Genomic DNA, 23,011 nt, shown 5'->3' on the forward strand with positions numbered 1-23,011 from the left:
TTCTTCTGCTTACCTTTTATGTAGCTAAAAATGTCCACCTTAGCTCTAGAGAACGGCCTAGCCCAGAAGCCTGTTTCTCAATTTGTGAACTATGGCATTTCTGCTTTAGATTCACTGGGGAATCTAAAGGGGATACTTGTTAAAAGTATCCTGTGCTCCAAACCTGCTGCATCAGATACATCCTGAAGATCAAAGATCCTGAAGATCAAATATTCTTCAGCTCCCATCCTGAAGATACGGTGGTGGAGCTTGGGGATTTCACATGATTCTTATGTACACTAAACTTTGAGAGCCCTTGTGTCCCAATTCCAGATTATGGGGAAAGGGCTCCAGGCTGGCCCGTCTGGGTTCTGTATGCATAACCCTCAGTCCACTCCACTGAGGGTGCCATTAGAAGGCAGGAAGGCTCAGAGCCCATGCCATCAACCTCCCATTGGTGATGTGAGGAGAAGACTCTCTAAGGAGCATGAGCAGGATAAGAAAGGTGACTCTGTTAACTCTTCTGCTACAGGGCTCATAATTCCCAGCATGTGGTTTCTCATTTTACAGGAGCCCTGTGAGGATTGCAGGTACCCATCTCACCCAGCAGGCTTCTGCTTCTGCAGCTCAGGCCCTGCCTCTGACCCAGTGTCCTGCCCTCTCCCGTCTGGTTGGGCCCAGCCTGCAAGGAGGCCACTTCATTTCACCTCCTTCCCAACCATTACCTGACGATTCTTGGCCCTACCTGTGTTGCTCAACTTTGAAATGCTATGGAGCTTTTTGCCAGTGTATCACAACTCAGGCCAAGTAGCAAGTTCAAAATTTATAGCCACAAATCAAATATGAAGAAATGTAACGTTTTGAATTTTTCTGTGATTCAACTCAGCTCAGTTCCATCTGTAAAGTTCATTTTTACTGATAACTGATAACCTAAAGTTCTTAATTTTTCCATGTTAAGGTAGCTCCTTACTTCCAGTTTAAAATTTCATCTCTTTTTGTAAGGATGCAATCATATTCGGAGCCCCCAGGGGTGACCTCAGTATGTAGGGGCCTTACGAATAATCTGGGTTTTGGGCGCTCCTTTGCCTTTGATGGCCACTGTGTGGTCATGCTCTGGGCTTCGGAGAACTGTGCCAGACATCCATAAGGCATCACTCCTCTTGCCTGGTCTTTGATGTGGCGTGCTGGCAGTCCTGCTGACTCTGGGCTCTGATCTGGCTCCAGTCAACCATGACACACACATACTGCTATGTCCTCCAGATCTGCTCCTAGACCTCTCGTGACTCACCAACTCTGGGACTCCTTTCACACCCCTGCCCGGGTATTCAAAACTCTCAATTGCCTATCCTCGTTATTCAGTGGTATGCGGGATTCTGCAAGGCTATGCTAAGGCCTGTCTGCTTGGCCACTTCCCTCAGTCATTGCTAATCCATGGTCCAAGAACCAAGTTGCTCCAGTGCCATTCGAAATCCAAGCTTTTCTATGAGACTCACTGTCCTCTTGGGCTCTGACTTGGAAAGTGCTATTGAAGTCTCTGAAACATAATGAGTGTCTTTATCACACTCCATGTAAAGCTTGACCACGGGAGGAACCAGATTTCACTACCAGCTGTCTTATTCATATTAAGTACCATGTGTTATTCTCTCTGAATCTCCTCCTCTTGCTCACTGGTAAATCTTCCATTTCCTTTTTGGATAGAAGGGTAGATACATCGACTGTCATTCCTCACTATTTTGTGAAAGTTAGTGCAAACTCAGTGCTCCAAACATGGTTCTTGATCACTAAAGTTCAGCTCTTAGAATTCCATGGAACCCATTGATTTCTCTCAACAAATCTGGTACTTAGAAGTAAAAAGCCCTCGGCTTTCAGATGATTGGGCCTACTCTGCTTTTAAGAAACCCAGTTGCAATTTTTACAGACTTTCTTCTTATAGGCTGATTGCTCTCCCTGACAGCAGCTCATATAGAAAGTAGAATTGATAATTGAAAACTCTGGGGAAGTGTAGAATAAAAGTAACGAAGAGCACACAGGTCAATATAAAACACTGTCCTCCCATTCACACACTCAGTCACATTGCCTTACATATGTTTCATGTGTGCTAACCTCGTCTCTCCCCATAAACTAGAAGCTCCCTGATGGCAGCACTGGGATCCTACCAGAACAGAATAGAGGAATTTCCCTTAAATCAGTTTATCGTAATCAATGCCAGGCCAGCTTGGATATCATTAGATATGTCAAGAAAAATAAAACTGAGGGGGCCTCTCTATCTTTCTTTTCTTTTTAAAAAATAAATAAATAAATAAAATCTTTTAAAAAAATTAACCAGGAATGGTCAAGTAATGGTTGGGAAGGAGGTGAAATGAAGTAGCCTCCCTGCAGCCGGGCCCAACCAGACAGGAGAGGGTAGGACACTGGGTCAGAGGCTAGCTTAAGAGCCATTTAAAGATCTACTTTCATGAAAAACAGTGAATGTCACTTGTTATTAGTATTAAACTTTTTTTTTCAATTTTGTAAAACCGAATTGGACATTTTACATGATGCAAGTCTCCATTACACTTTATACAAATATTCTCTCCCAGGAGTAGTCTTAATCTCCAGACTGTATGTCCAACTGTCTGCTTGGCATCTCCACTTACATGTCTGACAGTCCTGACACCAACCATTCCAACCCTCCTCTTTACCATCGTAGTAATGGCATTACCATTCTACCTGTGGCTCAAGTCTAATAGCTGGGAATCAGTCCTGATCTCTTTAGTTCCTTCACATCAATTCTTTGGGAAGTCCTGTCAGCTCTATCTCCAAAATATACCCTCAATCCAACCACATCCCACTCCCTCTACAGCTACTAGGCTAGTCCAAGAAGCCATCCTGTCTTAGCTGAACTGCTCCAGCAGCCTCCTAATTGGTCTACTTGCTTTCATACTTTCTCCATCCATGACCCACCCCCCCTTCATTCTTCATAATCACACAGAATGCTCTTTTTAAAGATTATATTTAATCATATCACTCGCCAATTTAAATTTCTCCCATAATCTCCCATTGCAATTAAAATAGAATCTAAACTCTGTTAGAGCCCAAGGGCTTCCCTGAGCTGGTCCCACAAATGCCTAGGACCTAATCTTGTACCCTTTTTCCCACCACTCATTGGCCTTCTCTTTGTCTCTGGAAAATGCAAAATTTGTTCTGGTTTCATAGTCTTCTCCTTTTTGACATTTCCTTTGGTTGGAATGCTCTGTTCCAAAATCTCGACCTACTCTGGCTTCCTTTTTCATCATCCAAGACTCAGAGACCATGTCACCTCTTCAGAGAATTCTTCCCTGACTACCTAGCTGAAGTAACTACCCTTTGTTGTAAGACACTCTCTACCCTACTACTCTGGTTTTTTTTTTATGGGACTATTACTCCCTGAATCTCTCCCCATCTCTTCTTCTTCCCTTTCTCCCTGTCTCCTTCTTTTCCTTCTTCTTTTCCTACTTGTTTGTTGGCGCCCCCATCACAGCATAAAGGTCACTAAGATAAAGATTTCTCCCATTTCCCACTGTAATCCTAGCCCCTAGAATAGTGCCTGGCTCATTGTAGGTGCTTAATTAATAAATATCACTTATTGAGTGGCTTCTGTATACTGGGCACTGTAGTAGATTCATTAGATATCTATCTCTATTTCTCAAAACAAGCTTTCGAAGATTTAAGTGTGCATAAGCTGAAGCATAGAAAGGTTATGTGGCATAGCTAATTAGTGTTAAACTCAGTTGAATCCAGAAGGTCTGTCTGATTTCAAAATCCATGGGTTTACCTTGTTTGTTTGTTTGTTTTTATTCAACATTGCTTCACTCTACTTGATTTTCAGGCTCCACATTTGTGACCAAGCATCGTTGTGTTTGTTTTTCATATTTGATTTTGCCAAATGATTGCCTTTTTACAGCTATTGATATCTAGTGTCATTTTTGCTAAGATTGAGATTAATAAGTGGACTCATCTTTTAGATTATTTTCCTTCATAAGTATAAGACAATTTTTAATCAAATATAACGAAACTGATGATGCTAATGAGTATCATGGAAATGAGATTTTTCTGAGACCTTAGTAGATATTGGTAGTAGTATTTAATAGTTTTGTCCTCCTTAATCGATTTCTTTGTGGCTGGCTCTTTTACAGTCATTAGGTCAGCTTGTATGTTTGCTGTACATACTTTGTACATAGAAATATTGAAAATAATTTAATTGGATTGAAGTTTACCTTTACCCTTAACTTTAACAACTTGGTGTTTTTTTCTCCTTTCAGAACTAAAAAATTATAAAATTTCTAGTACACAGAGATGGTAATTATTCACATAAACTTGGAGATTAATAAGCAGATTGATACACATTGAACTATACTTTTAATAAATCGGAAAAAGTTTTTAATTTTCTTATTTCAATTTATATAGAATTTATCAGCTTATAGACCTCAGATCCTTTTTTAAAATGGGTGTGGGTAGCGAGAGGAGGTGGAAGTGTAAACCAAAAGGAATGCATACATTCGGAAGTGTCCTGGCAATTGAGTGATGTCATTCTGAACATCTTAAAGACAAACAGTGAGAGTGGGAGAAGCTTGTGGTACGTCAGGAGGACAACGAGCCCAGGGCTGACTGAATGGAGGGCAGATATTCCTGACTTGGGCTTCATGTCCCAGCTGTATTTTTATATCTCTACATGGTGGGGCAAACCCAGACGCAGTGGGAATTACCCAAGATCTGTGGTGGAAAGTGCAGATTTGTGTCCATAGACCTCCTCCCACCCTTCTTGCCTTCAGATACCCACAGACTTCCCAGAATCTCCTCAATTTACCCCTCCCTGCCACAAGCTGGTGGATGATACCCGGGAGCCCAGGTTCCCAGCTGCTCCCTGGTGCCTGAATTAGTTGTTGTATCTCTTGAGGGTCAAGGGGACCAGAGAATAGAGAACAAGGAAATATGGAAGACCTAAGACTTACTCATTGGTTTGAAAAAAACTAGGAGGCCACACCATGGGCTCCTGAGGTACTCCCTACTCCAGCTTCCTTATCCTACATCTGACCCCGTCCCTTTGCCATTCTTCTTTGTTCTTTATAGTCAGCTTCTTGGCATCAGCTCACACCCTCCTTTACCTGTGCTTCCTGAGGTTCCTGTGCACTACCCTTGTCCTGCCTCATCCCACTCACCCATCAACCTGTCCTAACTCTCTCGGGTTCCTGTTGCTCGGGGCCGAGTATCTCTGGCCTTGTCTTTTTCTGTCAGTGCACGAAAGGAGATCAGCTGGCCCATCTGCACTTTTTCACTGAATTCCACCTTCCCTTTTACACCATGCCACCCCCATCCTCGCCATTCGGCTTTAAAAACATGAAAACTAGTTCTCTACCATCAACAGTGCTCGTGCACCCCCCAGTCAGCAAATGTTAGCGGTCTGCTGAGATTTTAGTGCCCGTTGCCTAAGAAATTTTATTTCATGCATAGGGTATCATGCAAAAAAAAGTGTGGGTGTTCCCTACTTCTATTTTACAGTTTTGAAGCCTCAAGAAGTTAAAATTTGCCTATCCTTTGTTGGTGCTCAGTCCACACTGAAAGAAAATCTGCACCATTCAAAATTGCTCTCAACCATTAAATTTTGCTTAAAGAGGTTTTTCTTTTTTCCTCCAGGTAGTTAGGTCAGATAATAACCTAACAAAAATATTTAACTACTTTTTTTCCGATTTATTAAAAGTATAGTTCAATGTGTATCAATCTACTTATTAATCTCCAAGTTTATGTGAATAATTACCATCTCTATGTACTAACTTGAAATTTTATAATTTTTTAGTTCTGAAAGGAGAAAAAAAAACCAAGTTGTTAAAGTTAAGGGTAAAGGTAAACTTCAATCCAATTAAATTATTTTCAATATTTCTAGATATTTTAGGTGATAAGCTTTTAAAAAATAAATGTTATGAAAATGTCGTGAAAGTATATATGTAAATATATAATAAAATATATAAGTAAATATTCCTTGAAAACATGATTTGTGATGACTGTATACTATTTGATTAAGTGCTGTTCCATGATTTTGTTGCTGTCTCATGAGATTTTGGTTGGTTCTTATTTTTTCATATTTAAAAAAAATAGCATTATGATTTCTTATTTTCCCCTGACCTGGAAGAGCAATGATCAAGTTAAGACCAAGTCTAAATGCTACTCCTGGATGCTTCAGTCCTTCAGTATTTGTCTTGTGGATGGCATGGGGAGTTTTTGGTTTTAAGTTTCCTGACAGCTTTGGCCTACCGCTTCTTTTCTTCCTGGCTGATAGCCAGACCACCTGAAAACAACTGGGTCAGGATGGGTAGAAACACGCCCATTTAGGCTCCGATGGCCAAGACCAAGCTGGAGGGGAGGTTCAGCCTCTCTCCTTGACCATTCTTCAGCTCTGGGCCTTCTTTTCCCGTTGGATAGCTTGCCTCCCCTTCTTCCTTAGTCAGTCCTCATCTGATACTATAATGTGATGGCTTGGTTTCTTTCAGTTCTAGTTCTCAAATTTATCTTCCAGTAGCTGCATAGACAAATTTGATATTGTGATTTATAACAAGATGTTTGGTCTTTGACCCCATTCCAGGCACAGATCTCCTAAAACCCTTGGAATTTTTTAAGTGGTGAGAGAGAGAGAGAGAGAGAGAGAGAGAGAGTTGTCTTTTGTAATGTTAATGAGGGATGTTTGGAAACTACATAAAGATGGGAGCTGGTTGTCTGGAGAACCAACCAAGTAATTAGAAGGTTGGAACACGGTCCTATTGGCCCTGACCTCTAGGGAAGGGAAAAGGGCTAGAGACTGAGTTCAATCACCAATGGCCAGTGATTTAATCAACCATGCCTATGTAATGAACCCTCCATACAAATCCAAAAGGATGTGGCTCAGAGAGCTTCAGTGTTGGTGAACACATGAGATTTGGGAAGAGTGGTGCACCTGGAGAGTTCATGGAAGCTCCATGCCCTTCCCCCATACCTTGCCCTATGCATCTCTTCCATCTCTCTCTTCCTGAGTTATAGTCTTTTATAATAAGCCAGTAGTCTAGTAAGTAAAATGTTTCTGAGTTCTGTGAGCTGCTCTCGCAAATTAATCAAACCCAAGGATAAGGTTGTTGAAACTTCCAGTCGACAGCCAGTTGAGCAGAAGCACAAGTGACAAGCTGGCTGGCAGTTGGTATTTGAGTGGGGGATGGGCAAAGCATTGTAGAACCGAAACTTTACCTTGTGCAATCTGATATCATCTCCAGCTAGACAGTATGGGACTTGAGTTGGATTGTAGGACATCTAGTCAGTGTCAGAGAATTGTTTGGTGGCGTGGGGAAGAAACCCACACACTGGAATTAGTCGGAATCAGAATCTTAAAAACCTAGACTTATGTCAATACCACAGTCCATGTTGGGCTTTCACATTCCATCCCCAGAATTGGATCCTGACCTGGCAGCTGGGTTCTGCTTTCTGCCGAGGAGCTCCTTAATACCCACAAGCCCTGTCTGCCTCCCAGACCTGGAGGACTCTTCCTTCACACATTATAATCGACTCCTGTATGCTAAACTCAATATTCTTGGTTTTTTCTTCAAATGTCCTTTTCCTGAAAAGCAGAGCTCTCTTCCGGTGTCTGCAACTGCATCCTTTCTCTAAGTGCTTGTCCCACACCAGTGACAAGGATCAGCTCCTCCTGTGAGTCATCACCCCTTCTGATCCTGGCTCCTCTTTACTCTGTTGGCATGCGACCCTGCCTCTCTGCGCCTCTTCTATGTCTTTATGTGGAGGTAATAATAGTCCTTGCCTCATAGAGTTGTGAGATGCAATAAATTAACATGTGCAAAGAACTTAGAATGTTGCCACATAAGCGTTTAATGCGTCTTAGCTTTGTTATCTTAGAAAATTTCTTTCCAAGCTCTGTTAGCACCAGTGATGAAATTCAGGCTTCTCTTTCCTCAGAGTCCCACTGCAGGGGTGGACAAAGGCAGGCGGGACAAAGCTCTTGGACTGCTGCTTCTCTTTCTAGGACATCACAAATGGCCTAACAGCCCTCCTGCCAAATTGAGAGCCAGCAGTCAATCGGATTTCCCTTTTATCTTATTTGAAGCAAGTTAATAAAAAGAAATATTGACTTCTGAATTGTACACAATGGGACTCTAATGGGTATTTGCTAAAGGGAACATTGAACACGTGTACAAAGGGCTTGCTTTGAGCTGTATCTCTTTAGTTTCACATTCCAGGTTCAATGTGAGGTAAAAGGAGGCTGGCAAAACTGTGTCAAAATTCAGTATATTATGTAACTCTCAAGAGGTGGACCACAGAAAAAGGGATGCTGACAAATTCATAGAAACAGAGTAGAATGGTGGTTGCCAGGGTCTGGGGAGGGGGGAAGGGGAGGCAAATGGAAAAATATTGGTCAAAGTGTACCAAATTTTAGTTTTAAGATGATTAAGTTCTGGGGATCAATATTCACTGTGGTGACTATAGTTAGCAATACTGTAGTGTATATACTTGAAAAGTTGCTAAGAGAGGTCTTAAATGTTCTCACCACATAGAAAAAAAATTGTAATATTGTGAGGTGACGGATGTGCTAACTAATCTTACTGTGGTCATCATTTGGCAATATACGTATGTATCAAATCATAATACTGAGTACTTTGCATTTATACATTATATGTCAATTCTATCTCACTAAAGCTGGGGGGAAAAGGCATGCTGGGAATCCTTCACAGGTGGGCCGGCAACTTGTGATCCAATTTCCAAATTTATTGGTGGCAAAATCAATTTATTTCTGTAATGTCTATTAGTGAGAACACTGAACCAAGCCCAGTCGGTGATGTTGAGCAGAACAGGTGAATATGTTGCAAGAGGTCAGAGTCATAGCTGAAGATTATGCACTGAAAACTAGGATGGCCTGTTCACTGGGACATGCAAAAACTTGTCTTGTGACTCTGGAGGAGGATGTCACCAGGGCAGTGTACTGCTGTCCCCACCAATCATGACTCCATGTTGAAGGTGGACAAAAAGAATGAAGGGATGGTTTTAATAGGCACACAGAGACACTCTTCGGAGTGTTGGCCGGTTCCGTAGTAATCATTTCTGACTTGTTGCACTTTGTTTAGAGCCTATTAATCCTTCATACATGTGCTAAAATTCTTGTGCTGAATGAGAAAAAAAATAAGGTTGCCACTGGAAGATTCTAAAAATGGACAGGAGAGCTCTTTCAAGTACATATTCAGCACGATTAGAAGTCCCATGATGCAGATGACCAGCGTTGGAAATGACAAGGAAGCGTGTCAAGTGGAAAAATGACTGGTTAATTCTCATCTTCCCATTGTGCCCGGTCTGAGGCATCACCAGAAATAGCAGCATCAGGTCCTGGAAGCCGTGGCTGTCATCCGAATAGGACATGAACACGGGAGGAAACGGGGATGAGGAGGCCGGTTATGCCTCATTCCTTCCAGCCCTCCCTTACGCACACAGGAAGTCACAGCCAGGACTGTCATCTCTTTGGACAAAGAATGATGATGTAAAAAGAGCCTGAAACATAAAGATGGCAAATACTCATCCTTAAGTCATGCAAACTGCCTGCCTGACCCTTCATCTGCTTTGTTTTTTTGAACCTGGACATCTCATCGTGTAATTTCCTTGGTCGTGTATCCCCTTCTGTTCCCTGGGAATGAGACGCACTTTCCTTTTCTCCTCATTGACCCTGCAACAGCTATTTTAGAATGGTTCTAAATCCAGTTTAAACACGAAAAGAGGGAAGGTCTTTGAAAAGAGGTATCTTTGTTTGGTTTCCTTTCTTACAAAAATAAAACGTGTCGAGGTAAGTTAAACAATGGACTTAAATGTCGCTTTGAGATCATGTTCGTTCTGAAAATATAAAAGTTGGCTCCTCTAACGTCCTCACTTTGACCCTGATGTTTGCACATGTAATGCATTTAAGTTGTTGGTATTTGTTAGATATTCTTAGGCATAATTTCATCAACCGCTTTTTAAAAACTTAAATTTTCCCTTATATTTGGAACATCGTTCACTAAACACCAAATAAGTTAATAATAAATTCAAGGTTTTGAAGCTTTCTTCATTAATATCATTAAATTTAAAAAAAAATTGCTTTTTTCTATATATGCATCATTTTAGGATTTTCAGAATACTTTTACAATAGTTGCCTTTGATAGATATGCATTCAAAGCAGTAGCATCTAGTATATTTTTAATATCTGAATTCTTGCAGAGTAAGTTTCTGGATCATTTCCTTTTCATTCCTTTGAGAAATTAATGTAGGCAGCCCCTGCTTTGTGCATGCTGTGTTAACTGAAACTCATTTGTATCAGAACCATGCAAAGTGAGAGCTGCTATGTTTGTTTGTTTTAATGTCATCAGGATTCAAACATCACTTTAGGAGACCAGCATACCTTGGTATTCTGATAGCAGTGTCATTTTTCTCTAAAATTATTGAGAAATAATTTAGCCTGCCTTTAACAGACATATATTTCTTCTGTTAGTACCAGCCTCTGGCTACTCCCCAAGTGCAGGACAAACACAAAGGGCTCTCTGTGCAGTTCAATATTCCCACCAAGTGCTTCAGCTAGCATTCCGGTCCTTGGTCCAATTCTTCCCACTGTTCATGAAAAGAGCAAGGAGAGTCCCCTCCGTGACCCTTTGTGTCCCACAGGGTCTTGTGGGTTCCCATCCATTGCCATAGTAGCCAGCTACTGCTGAGGAGCCTGGTGAACCTGTGCCACTGTCCCGACACCCCTTACCAGTAACCTGCCCCCCAGGCCAGCACATGCCCTGCTCTCTTGCCCATGCTCCACTCCCTAGCTCTCATGCCCTTGGCCCTTGGCAGTTTATTCAAATGGAAGGTACTATTAGTATGTACCTCATAGGGTCGTTTCAAGGGTGCAATTAAATGCCTACAATGCACTTTGCATTTTGCAGACATGCTGTAAATATTCAGTAAGTGTTAGCCGTTATTACTGCCCCATAGAAAACAATTGAGGCTTGAAGCCATTCTCTTATAAGACATTAACTCGCACTTTTCAAGAGCAATTCGAAGCTTCCATTCTAATCTGATCCAGGCCACTGTATTAGTTTTCTGCAGCGGCTGTAACAAATTACCATACATTTGGCGCTTAAAACAGCACGGATGGATTATCTCACTGTACTGGAGGCCAGAAGTCCTACAGTCCAGGTGCCACTTAGGGGACTCTTCCAGGATGCTCAAGGGGAGAATCCATTTCCTTGCCTTGTCCAGCTTCTAGAGGCTGTGGCATTCCTTGGCTCGTGGCCCCTTCCTTCATCTTCAAAGCCAGCAGCACAGCATCTTCACATCTCCCCTCTCTCTTTCTGTGAACTGCCTCCATGATTGTATCTTCTTCTGTGACCCTGACACTCCTACTTTTCTCTTCTCAGGAACCTCGTCATTCACCTCGTCAACCCACCCTGATAGTCCTTGATAATCTCCTCATCTCTCTATCACAAGATCACAGGCGTAGGAGATTAGGATGTAGACATAATTGGGGGTCCGTTATTCCATCTACTACCACCACTTTGAAGATTTCATTTGATTTCTCATCTTTAATAAAAACCAAATTCTAGGTGACATTGAAGTTTTGAACTCCACCAACTCAACTCTCAAAGCTATTCATTCCTAGGGCTGTTTACACATTATCATGTATCAGAAATATCCAGACAAAAACTCCAGCAGACATTGTGAGTTGACTGATCCATCACCCATTTCTAACCCTTTTCTCCCTTTATTGCCTCTGTTCAAAAGTCCATACTTCTTTGGAATGGCCACGTGGCACAGTTTTTGCCAATGAGATATAAGTAAAAATCTTTTGCAAATTTTGAGAAACTTTGCTTGCATCATTAAAAAGGACATACATCCTCCTTTTTTTGGATGCAGACCTGATAGTTGGAGCTTCAGCAGCCATCATGTAATCATAAGGAAAAGCCTGGGCCAGGGAATCACAGAGACATTGACCCTACCATTGCTGAATTACTGAAACAACTTCAGTAACCACTCTAGCAACTTCTGTTATGTTAAAATAAGTAAACTCATATTGTTCTAGCCACTGTATTTAGGTTCTGTTAGTCATAGCTGACTAAGTATAATGGTAGTTTATTTTTATTTATTTATTTTTTAAAGATTTTATTTATTTATTTGACAGACACAGCGAGAGCAGGAACACAAGCAGGGGGAGTGGGAGAGGGAGAAGCAGGCTTCCCGCTGAGCAGGGAGCCCGATGTGGGACTCGATCCCAGGACTCTGGGATCATGACCTGAGCCGAAGGCAGCCACTTAATGACTGAGCTACCCAGGCGCCCTATAATGGTAGTTTAAAAAATTACCTAGCCTAACCATAAATGCCTCATCCCTCAGAAGCCATACAGAGGACTGACAAGAGTGGGAATAAACACTAATAATATTATAATGAATAATGAATTTATGCAATTATATGACAATTTTTAGACTTATTAATGGAAAACCCCTCTTTTGAGTCAAGTCAATAACTAAACAGAACCAGAAATAAATCGCTGGCTAACGTAAGCTGGCCAAGGAGACCTTGCCAAGTATTTTAAAAACATTTCCCATTTTTATATTTAATCTCAGCTCCTGCTTGCCCTTAAATGCCTTATTTCTATAATAAAAAATAATTTTCTGCCTCTGTTTACACTAGACTTGGTTTACTTGTTTTCTCACCATTGTTTTTTCTTGGGTCATTGAGTTTTGTTTCTTTCAGTTCTGAAATGTCAAGGTTCTGTATCACTGAAGAAGCAAAAACCTTTGTTTTTAAAGGCTGAAATACTTCTCTCACAGGGGCTTTCCAAAAGAACTGAATGGCATACTCAGGAGTGCAAATTATAGGGAAACCCCTTAGTTTCTCTCATCCCCTGACAGCAGCCAATTTTCCATGAAGCATTGACTATAGACTCAAAAAAGGCATGTGCACATCTTCTGACCTCGGAAGACACTTACAATGGGCCAGAAGGATGAGTGGTCAGTAGCATGTATGTAGGATCATGTGGAATTCAGGTTGCTTAGTGAGAACCAGAAAAAGCCTAGAAGTTAAGAGAGAGAGGTTTAGTTGTCAGCCTGTCTTGGCAGAAGCTTTACTCTTTAGAGAAAAGTCTATAGTCCTATCTAAAACACTTTAATTAAATCATGAGAACTGTTCCCAATGTAATTCTTGTAATACTAGAAAACTCATGGAAAATTTTGTAATTTCAGATATTTCAGCCCCATTTGTAGTATGAACATTTCGGGAGTATTCATATATATACATATTTTAAATTTTAAGATGCTGTCGATTTTGTAAAGCACTATCAATTTAAATACAGCTTTTGTGTGTGTAAGAAAAAAGGCAAATCACTTGAATGGACAAACCAATTCTTACACAGACTAATTTCAGGGAGACTTAAAGTATGCAAAGCAAGAATTTTAGTCTTTGAAGGAAAACAGTTCTTTGGGCTCCTTTGGAGAGATCTAAGCTCAGATTTCTCATTTTTGAATGAGAGGAATATGAGCTATGGTGATGGGGGTGGGGTGTCGAGGGGCTGCTAGAGAGAAATGCCAAGAGAATTAGGAGAAAGGAAAGATCAGATGTAACTTGATTGATATTTACAACAAATGTAAAACTTGGTTATCTTCAGAGAACAATAGAATTTCCTGCGTAGATTTTACTTATCCTGGCCCATTTGAAGATAAACAGGCCTGCCCTTGGCAATATTGTGAAAAGATGAAGACCTTTTATAGCTCATGGGAAAACACCCAGGAAAATCAGGAATGTGAGTTTGGGTTCTAACTTTACAATTAATTTATGGTGTGACAGCAGCATGTTGTTTAACCTTCCTGGCCTACAATATTCTCTTTTGCAAAATTAGCACAATAGACTGTCTCCCACAAAATATCTGCGCCACTGGGAGCACGGAGATGTATTTCTGTGGGATTATCCAGTGAGTTGTGGGCTGGGGTGAAATAGGGGAGTTCCCCCCATTGTAGCAGAGTGGCCTCAGGGCCTTGGCTGGTGAAATGCCACCTCTGGGCTGAGTGGGCAGCAGCGCTGGGGTCAGGAGCTGACACCAGACACCCATCAGCAATGTTCAAGCTCCTTAATGACAGCCCCCCAGGCAAAGGGGCTGATGAGGAGTGAGAGCAAAACCCACTGAAGACCACAAAGATTAGCAGAGGCTGAAAAAAAGAAACACCTTCACTTTCCAGTCTGCGAGACAAGGACAGGTGGTGAAAGCCAAGTGGTCAGTTTGTCTCTGCCTTCAAGCCTTAGCTTCCTACTTACCACGTCTTCATGGTCTGTTCTGAGGCACTAGTAAGCACTGTTAACCTGACTGAATATGCTAAGTGATGGAGCAGTGGGTAAGAAGAGTTTTAAGATGACAAAGTGACCAAAATGTGAGATAATATAATAAACTGAAAGTAAGGGAGCAAAATCTGCAAATGCAAATGGAATGAATCTGATAATAGTGAAAGGAATTGTGGAGAACAGATTTATCATAACACTCAGGCTGACCAGTGTCCTGTGCCATGCAATCAACAACGATCACATGCTTTCTCTTTGTAAATAAATAAACTTAAGAAGGATCCTTTAGAACCTAACCTAATCAGAAGAACAGGAGCTTTTGTTCTCATTCTAGAATGGCATTTTTCAAAATTCAGGTCATAACACAACAGGGTGTCATAAGATCAATTAGTGGGTCATGAGTAGCAATTTTTCTCTCTGATGGAATAAAGTAGAAGAGGAGATATCAGATTACTTCACAGTGTAAGTTATGTGGAACTTTGGTGTGTGCGCACCCGCATTCGCGCATGTTGCTACATGATATAAAATATATTTCTTACTATGGGAAGCTGTCCATAAAAATTAAAAAAAAAAAAATCCTGGTGTGACATTAGGTGAGGCTTCCAGAAATTTGGGGGCAAACTTTGTGTTCATGGTTTAATTGTGTTCCTCAAAAATATATGTTGAAGTCCTAATCCCCAAGACCTGTGAATATGACCTTATTTAGATATAATGTCTTTGCAGACCTAGTATAGGCTGATACAGTCAGGAACAATTTAAACATAAGGGGAATTTCACATTTGATTATATGCAATTTATTCTGGAAGAAACTCTCTGTGAATGCATAAAATGGCACTAGCAGAACTGAACTGTGTAAGAAAACCCAAAATACACACCCATACCTCAGACACCTAGACTAGCTACATCAGTTCACCACGTATTATGAACCACACCCATCCATGTCCGTCATTACAACTTACCTGACTGACTTCAGAAAACTTTGCTTCCATGACTTCACTTGAACTCACAAGTTGTAACCCCTTCACAGGCAAAGTTCTTTGGCAAGGTAAAGTACCATATATATTGTAATAGTGACGCATGCATGTTCCGTTTAGTAAGTGTGAAACTGCTACCATTTTTATCAGGTTCTCTCTCTCTCTCTTTTTTTTTTTTACAGGTCACTGATGACGTTTTTTAGTTTTGTGCCCCAATCACTTTTTTCATATAAACCCTGTGGTTGTCACTGTGGGATTTTGCAGGGCACAGTGATGTTTGGGAATGCCACATCACGTCATAGTAGAATTGAGTGTATGGTATTTAAAACTGTATTACTGGTTGAGATCATCAAGTGGGTAAGTGTAGATACAGAAGAGACCAAGGGTTGAGTCCGGGGACACCTCAACCTTAACAGATAGAGAGGAGGAGTCAGCAAAGGAATCATCTGGTGAGACAGGAGGAAACTCAAGAGACACGCTGTTCTAGAAGCCAAGTGAGAATAGCATTTGAAGGAAGTCCTCATCAATTGTATCTGGTGCCACAGAGAGATCAAGAAGGGAGAAGACTGACTGAGAAGTCACCACCGAATTTAGTAACTGCTGAATTTAGTAATTTGGTGGCATAGTGGGGATAAGCCTACTTGGAGAGAATGTATTTTTTGAATAATCATGAAATCAATTTTATTTGATTTTAATATAAGTCTTTTTCAAGTAAGCTCTGTCATTAACATGCACATTTATGTCTTGTATGGTATCTTATAGATGAAGTTCTGCTAATAATTTTTAAATATTGCTATCGAGTCCCTCCTATGCATCTGACAGTGGGATAGAAGCACTGTGTTTAAAGGAGCAGATTCTAGAATTGAGACAGATTCATTTGTAAATTCTGGTTTCACCACTTACTAGTTGTCTCAAGTACGCCTTGCTCTTCAGATTTCCAAAGTGAGGTTAATATCCTATCTTAGTTGGTCATTGTCAGGATTGGGTAAGTAAAGTGCTTAGCATGGCATCTGACACACAGGATGCCTCATAAAGGTTATTAATATTTTTTACAATGATAGATGTAATATTTGGCTTTGAATTTACAACGGAGTTGGGGAGATAAGACATAAAAAATTAAATAAACATAAATAAGTATAGCCAAAGTAACCAGGGAAAGTGATACTTAAAATGGGACTGAAAGGAGGAAGAGCAGTGAGAAGGGTCCCCTGGGTTTGCTATGCACCTGCCACTCTGTGATGCCATAGCCACACATACTTGGTTGGTCCTCATACCACACCATGAGGAAGTACTCTCCCCAGTGTGTGCGTGAGAAGACTGATGCTCCAGGAGGCTCATATCTTCCTCCAGGTACTCAATTGGCAGGGGGCTGGAGATGGACTGGGTGTGTTCATCTCCCAAATCTACGCTTGTGGTGACAGAGGAGAGCAGCAGAGAGGTGTGGGGCTACCTCTCCCCTCTCTGCCATATGCAAACGCTAACAAGACAGCCAAACCAAACCAAATCAAACCAAACCAAACCAAACCAAACCTATGGCATGCAAAGCTTCATTTTAGCCTGATATCTCATCTAAAGAACTACATCTAAGAAACAAACCCAACAGAAGCTAGTTGCATATTCTTACCCTGGACCTTTTCTTCTTCTGGTAGGGTTAATTATGTGGCAGAGCAGGGTTTTAAGAAAGGCATGGAAGGACAGGTGGGAATGAGCAACAAGTGCGCATCAAGGGGTGCTTACAGGAAACAAACACTGTGGTGTCTATTTCCCAACCTGGCGGGTCCACAAGTTTACTCTGCAGTGGACTGTGCACCTGCAGCCCAGGCTCCTGTGGGGTTCCTGTTGGGATAACTAACAATGGGCGGGTATTTGGACTTTAGGAAGTCTCCATGCTAGCTGAGCCTCTCACTCAAGCTGGTAGGAAAAGGACAATTGGTGTCCTGCACAGCATGGTTTGAGAATGGCTTATATCACTCTCCTCCAATGGGCCATTAAGGGTTCTTAAAGTGCTTCCTTGAGCAGACAGGGAGCTCTAATTGGAAGAGATATGCTGTGCTGCTGGGCATCAAGTTAACTAATTGTGAAGCCCTAGCAGAGACACTCAGGTCTCCTCACCTACTCTCAGTGGGTAAAGGCCATGACCTTGAAGGATAAACCCATGACAGGTAAGATTTAATGGGCTGAGAGAAAACGAAACATGAATCTTTGTAGAGCTCTGTGGGACTTTGAAGGAGAGCCGGCCTTGATGAAGACGTGTACTAGTTTTCTAGGGCTGTCATAACAAATTATCACAACTAAGTGATCTAAACAACAGAAATGTATCCTCTTACAGTTCTGGAGGAGGCTAGAAGTCTGAGATCAGGTGTTGGCAGTGTTGGGTCCTTCTGGGCATTGTGAGAGAGAATCTGTTCCATGCTTCTCTCCTATCTGCTGGTGGTTGCTGGCAGTCTTTGGTTTTCTTTGGCTTGTAGACATTTCTCTCCAATCTCTGCCTCCATCTTCCAAGGCTATTTTTCCTGAATCTCTGTCTCTGTGTCTCTTCCTCTCTTCTTATAAGGGCATCAATTTATATTGGATTAAAACCTCATCTACTCCAGTATGACCTCATCTTAACCATTAATTACATCTGCAAAAACGCTATTTCCAAATAAGTTCACTCTCTGAGGTTCCAGGAAGGACATAAATTTTGGGAGGACACTTTCCAGCCCTGTACAAGAGGGGAGCATAAAACCATTTGGCATCATTGTCTGTGAGAGAATAGTGGGGAAAGGAGAGGAAGAGTCTCTGAAGGAAGGCTTAGAAGGACACAGAATATCAGTGAAGTAGGCAGGATTGTAATAGGAAGCACATGAACCAAATGGGGTAGTTGAGACTTTAAAGAAGGAACCATTTATATTAAGTGGCGGGGTTGGGCGCCGTCATGGCAGGTTTGCTGAAGAAGACCACCGGCCTTGTGGGATTGGCTGTATGTGAGAATCCACACGAGAGGCTAAGAATATTGTACACAAAGATTCTTGATGTTCTTGAGCAAATTCCTAAAAACACAACATATAGAAAGTATACAGAACACATTACAAATGAGAAGCTGAGTATGGTTAAAGCGGAACCAGATGTTAAGAAATTAGAAGACCAACTTCAGGGTGACCACCTAGAAGAGGTGATTCTTCAGGCTGAAAATGAACTAAGTCTGGCCAGAAAAATGTTACAGTGGAAACCATGGGAGCCTTTAGTGGAAGAGCCTCCTGCCAACCAATGGAAATGGCCAATATAATCATCATTGTATGACTAGTGTGTTGATGGGAAACGGATGTAATTAAATGTTCTATTATATAAAAATGTTTCTATATTATTGACATAATCAAGAAAACTAATACAGAACATATTTAGGACACCTTAAAATTGATGACTATGGTAATAGGGACTTGTGAATCCATTTTTGATATGTAAAGCATTCATTTAAGCTATCTTAAAGATTTTTGTTGTTGTTGTTGGTTTTTGTTTGTTTGTTTGTTTGTTTGTTTTGTAGAGAGGTTGTGGAAAGATTTGGAAGTTAATTGGAAAAATTCCTATAGACTTTCAATGCAGAAGCCATAACCAAAATGTGAAGTATTTATAGTGGTATCTTCAACACATCATTTAATGATTTTTATCCTGAAAAAAAAAACCAGGAAAGATACTAATTATTATTATTGTTTAGACAAATTTATAGGTCACTAAAGTGAAGTAGTAAGAGTAAAAACCATCGAGTTATAGTTGTGCAGTTGAGGAAATTGATTTGGTATTTGAAAGAAAAATTTCTTTCTTGAAAGAAAAAATTTCTTATAGTGGTAGTTGGAAAAACTTTTCTGTTTGTCTCATTTAAAAAAGTTAGCTTTCTGTTCTTAGCCTTTAGTTTTCTTGATCAGCCAGAGTACATCAGGATGGGGATAGAATTTATGTAAAAGGAAAGACATCAAGAGTTCCTAAAGTTTTTCATAGGCTTATATTCAGAACATCTTACTCATATGTGGGTTATAACTTCAAAGTGGAATCACCAGGTAGTTTTCACTAAGTTTCCAATATGAGTGCAGTATGGTTATCAAACCCAAGATAAGTGCTAATTCAAGGAAAGAAACAGTTGACATAAATTACTTTTCACATGTCCTCACCCTTTCACCCTAGACCCTATCATTTCTAAATACTTAAATTTGGTATTTTTTAACTTCAAAGATAGTACTTCTGTGTGTTTTTTTTCGCATATGCTTTTGCGTCTTTTGCTATCCCTTGTGGCAAAGTAGGATCATTCAGAATTTTCAGAAAGAGAAAATTGTATTTTTTTTCTGATATATTTCTCCCCTTACAGAGCTGTAAATTGAATGGTAAATAAATATTAAATGAAGTGGGGAAAAAAAGTGGAGGGGTTAAGTAAAAACAAACAAACAAAATAAGAGAGTGGTGAAGAACTCCTGAGCTGGCAAGAGCAGGGTGTCATTTTCACAAGCCCTCTCACCCCTTCCCCTTTTTCCCACCACCACAGAAAGGAGTTCCACTTAGGCTTCTACCAGCTTCTCTGCCATTGATCTGTTCTGTGATGCCTCTTCTGTCCTGTCCTGGGGCTTCTCAGATGCAGTGATGTGGGCTGCCTGATGTCCAGGCATGCACAACGTTATGATGGGCGAGTTAGTGCCAGTGCCCACCTTTGAAGAAGGGGAGATGGAAGCCAGTTGATGCCCATTTCCCGATTTCTTCCCTAGCTGACTGTTCTGTGATGTATTCTGTAAGATTTCCCAGAAGATTCTATGGGATTGAGCACCAGTTGACAATAGCAGTGACCAATTCAAGAACTCATCCTTGTTTTGGGGCTTACTCCCTCCTCCTTCACTGTCCCTGCCTCTCACACCTGTTTCCTAAGATAAGTTCCCAAATAAACCACATGTACACAGCCTTCACTTCAGGCTCTCCTTCAAGGGAAACCAAGGCTAAGCAGCCACTCTCAGCCAGTAGATTCAAGGGGAGTAAGGGATTTCTGGGAAAGAGTGAGAGAGAAGGGGGGTGGAGAGGAAGGGAGGGATGGAGAGAGAAGGAGAGAGCAGGGGAAGGGGAGAGGGAGGGGAAAGGAGAGAAAGAGAGTTAAAGCTAAAGAAAGCAAACTTCAGTCTTCTGAGGAGGAATACAGTCAGACAACCCTCAGGCTAGGGGGCAGGTGGGAGGAAAAATACACAGCCCAAGCACAATCTCCTCCCACCCACGGTCCCCTTCCAGAGCCTTCTATGGCTGAACCAATTCCCAGAGGGTGAGGAAGGGTTAGCCTTCATGCAGTTCATAGAGGTCAGCCTCCCAGGGCACAGACTAGGCGAGAAGGTTAGAAAGCAGAACTGGAAGTAAACAGAATTGCCAGACAACCACGTTTACCCACACACCAGTTTTCTCTCTTGCTGACCATGAGTCTTAACAGAATTGACTGCAGCACTGACATGCTTCACAAAGCCATCTTTTCAAAGTGGGAAATGTTTCTAAGATGAGGTTGTTCTTGCAACCACACAGAAATAACTTGTTGGCTACACATAAATTTTATCACCATTGAACATAACCATCCTAGTAAACTCAGTTATCATCTGGGTTAAGCAGCCTAGGATATGAAGACAAGTGTGGACGTGCATTCAGAACATCCCTTGATTCAAATCCCAGAGCTGCTACTAACAAAAATGGTGCCCTTGAGCAAGTTTCCTTCTCCGAGTCTCAGTTTTCTCATCTGCAAAATAGGATTAAAATATCAACCCCACCTCACAAAAGTTTTCTGAAGATTGAATGAAAGAAGACATTGTAAATGGTGGCTGTTTTTTCTAGTACTGCTCTCTTAATTACTGCTCATTTATTATGCCTCAAACTTCTACTTATCTCCATAGAGATGTATGTATGTTATTAACACATTCATATTGAATAGGATTAACAGTCGCAGAAATCTAAAAATTTCTTCAGATATTTGAAGATTCCTCTTAAAATTATAGTTGGATAAACTGTAATATTTTATTATCCCTCTGTCTTCTTGCTCTTAACTGTATAAAATATCCTGAAGTTCATCTTAAGTGACAGGTGAACTAATTGTTCTTCAATTGCATTCAGACTTCAATGGTCTTTCAGTCGACCGTGATGAAGTAATTTATGGTCAGACTCTGGACACAGTTGCCTGTTTGCTGATGGTGATGAATCACTGAGGGAAGGGCCCACATTTCTGTGCTGTTGGAGCTTTTCACTTAAATTCTGAGTCTTCTGGGTTGCCTGCAGGTTTACTGGAAAATGGCCTCTGCTTGGAAGCCTGGTTGGAGGGGCTTCTTGCCACAAGGCTCATCCTCCACTGTATTAAAAAGGTTTTGTGAGAATCTATGACTTACATGTTAAGGAAAGAATGTGCTCTGTCTCAGGTGTAATTCATCTTGTATCTAAAAATGTGTGGTTCTGTAAAACATAACATATTTAGTTCTTTTTCTCTTGTCCTTTGAGGAAAATCTACCCATTTCTTTTGAAGTGGTGGTGCTATATAAAGGAAATATATCTTTCTGGCCTTATAAACAATTTTCTCATTATTTTTTTCCTCTTTCCCAAATAGGATTTTTTTTTTTTTTTTTTAGTGTGAATGAAGAGAGAAGAAAAAGAATTTAATGAAAGAGAAACATGGATACAAATTTATGGTAATACTAGCCTTATTTTTTTTTAAGGAAAATAATGAAGCTAAAGCAAATTGGATCACAAATAAAATCAGATGTATTATGAAAATAATAATGTTTATGTTTTGTCCCTGGATTATGTAGTTGTTAAACCATATATTTAATTTGTTGAATATTTTGTGGTTATTGCTCTGTTTATAAAAATGATTGCCAATTTCAAGCCTCATTCAGAAGAGTGAGCCAGAGGGCATTGTGGTAAGTGTACACTAATCCTAAAATAGTGTTTGAACATGAGAGCTGGCACTCCTTGGCAGGGCTCAGGTGTTACAACAACAGAATCAGAAAAATATCCTACATGGAAACTTTTTCTCGGAGTGAATCTCTGATGGTGTGAATTGCTGATGGTGATGAATCACTGAGGGAAGGGCCCACATTTTGAATATATTTTGAATCTCTGCTTTCAATGAACGGAGCAAGAAGGAGCTGTAAACTACATTTTCAGTTGGGGAGATGTGAAGGGGGCTAATGGAAGGTGGTAAATTAAAGGATGAATTAAATCTTTCCTTCAAAAAAAGAAATCAGAAGAGCCTTATTTGGACTAAGTGTTAGGAATGCTATGGCCCTTGGTACTCAGTCAATGGGAAATTTTAATCATAGATCCTTGGGAAATTGATGAGACTACTCATTGCCCCACACTTCCCTCTGACAGCAAGTATCTACCTGTCCTAGAATTGTTGAAGCCCTTCCTCTTCTTAGAATTTGGACACCACTCTTTGGGGAGAGGTGGATTTAAGGAAGCACTCTCTCAGGGTGTAGGATGGGCACCTGGCAGTAAGCATCTTGTATTTTGCATCCAATGTGCCTCACTGGCCTCATTCTAGTCTTGGTCCTGAGAGGCACCCAACATTATCTGAGAGGTCTGAGATTTAGGCAATACAGTGATTTGGGTGTCTCCCAGGCACATGCAGAGAAGGGGAGCACTTTGGCTTGGGTGCTGCATCAGTTCCAGTAAAGAGAAAGTGCTAGTTGCTGTGCCTCAACCTCAGCTGTGTCAAGTGACAGTTTACTCCTCTGACCCAAATGCACCTAGAATGTCAGAAT

The 23,011-nt window shown here is 40.9% G+C and overlaps 1 protein-coding gene across 1 annotated transcript; it reads left to right on the plus strand.

The window, feature by feature from the left end:
* The first annotated feature begins 18,181 nt into the window (after positions 1-18,181).
* On the plus strand, positions 18,182-18,602 carry LOC116634766 (NADH dehydrogenase [ubiquinone] 1 alpha subcomplex subunit 5-like). The gene has a single exon (XM_032408301.1). It carries the CDS (start codon positions 18,187-18,189, stop codon positions 18,535-18,537), a length of 351 nt encoding a protein of 116 aa, XP_032264192.1. The 5' UTR covers positions 18,182-18,186; the 3' UTR covers positions 18,538-18,602.
* The last annotated feature ends 4,409 nt before the right edge of the window (positions 18,603-23,011 follow it).

This window comes from Phoca vitulina, unplaced genomic scaffold, assembly GCF_004348235.1.
Source record: "Phoca vitulina isolate PV1807 unplaced genomic scaffold, GSC_HSeal_1.0 scaffold9, whole genome shotgun sequence".
Classification (NCBI taxonomy): domain Eukaryota; kingdom Metazoa; phylum Chordata; class Mammalia; order Carnivora; family Phocidae; genus Phoca; species Phoca vitulina.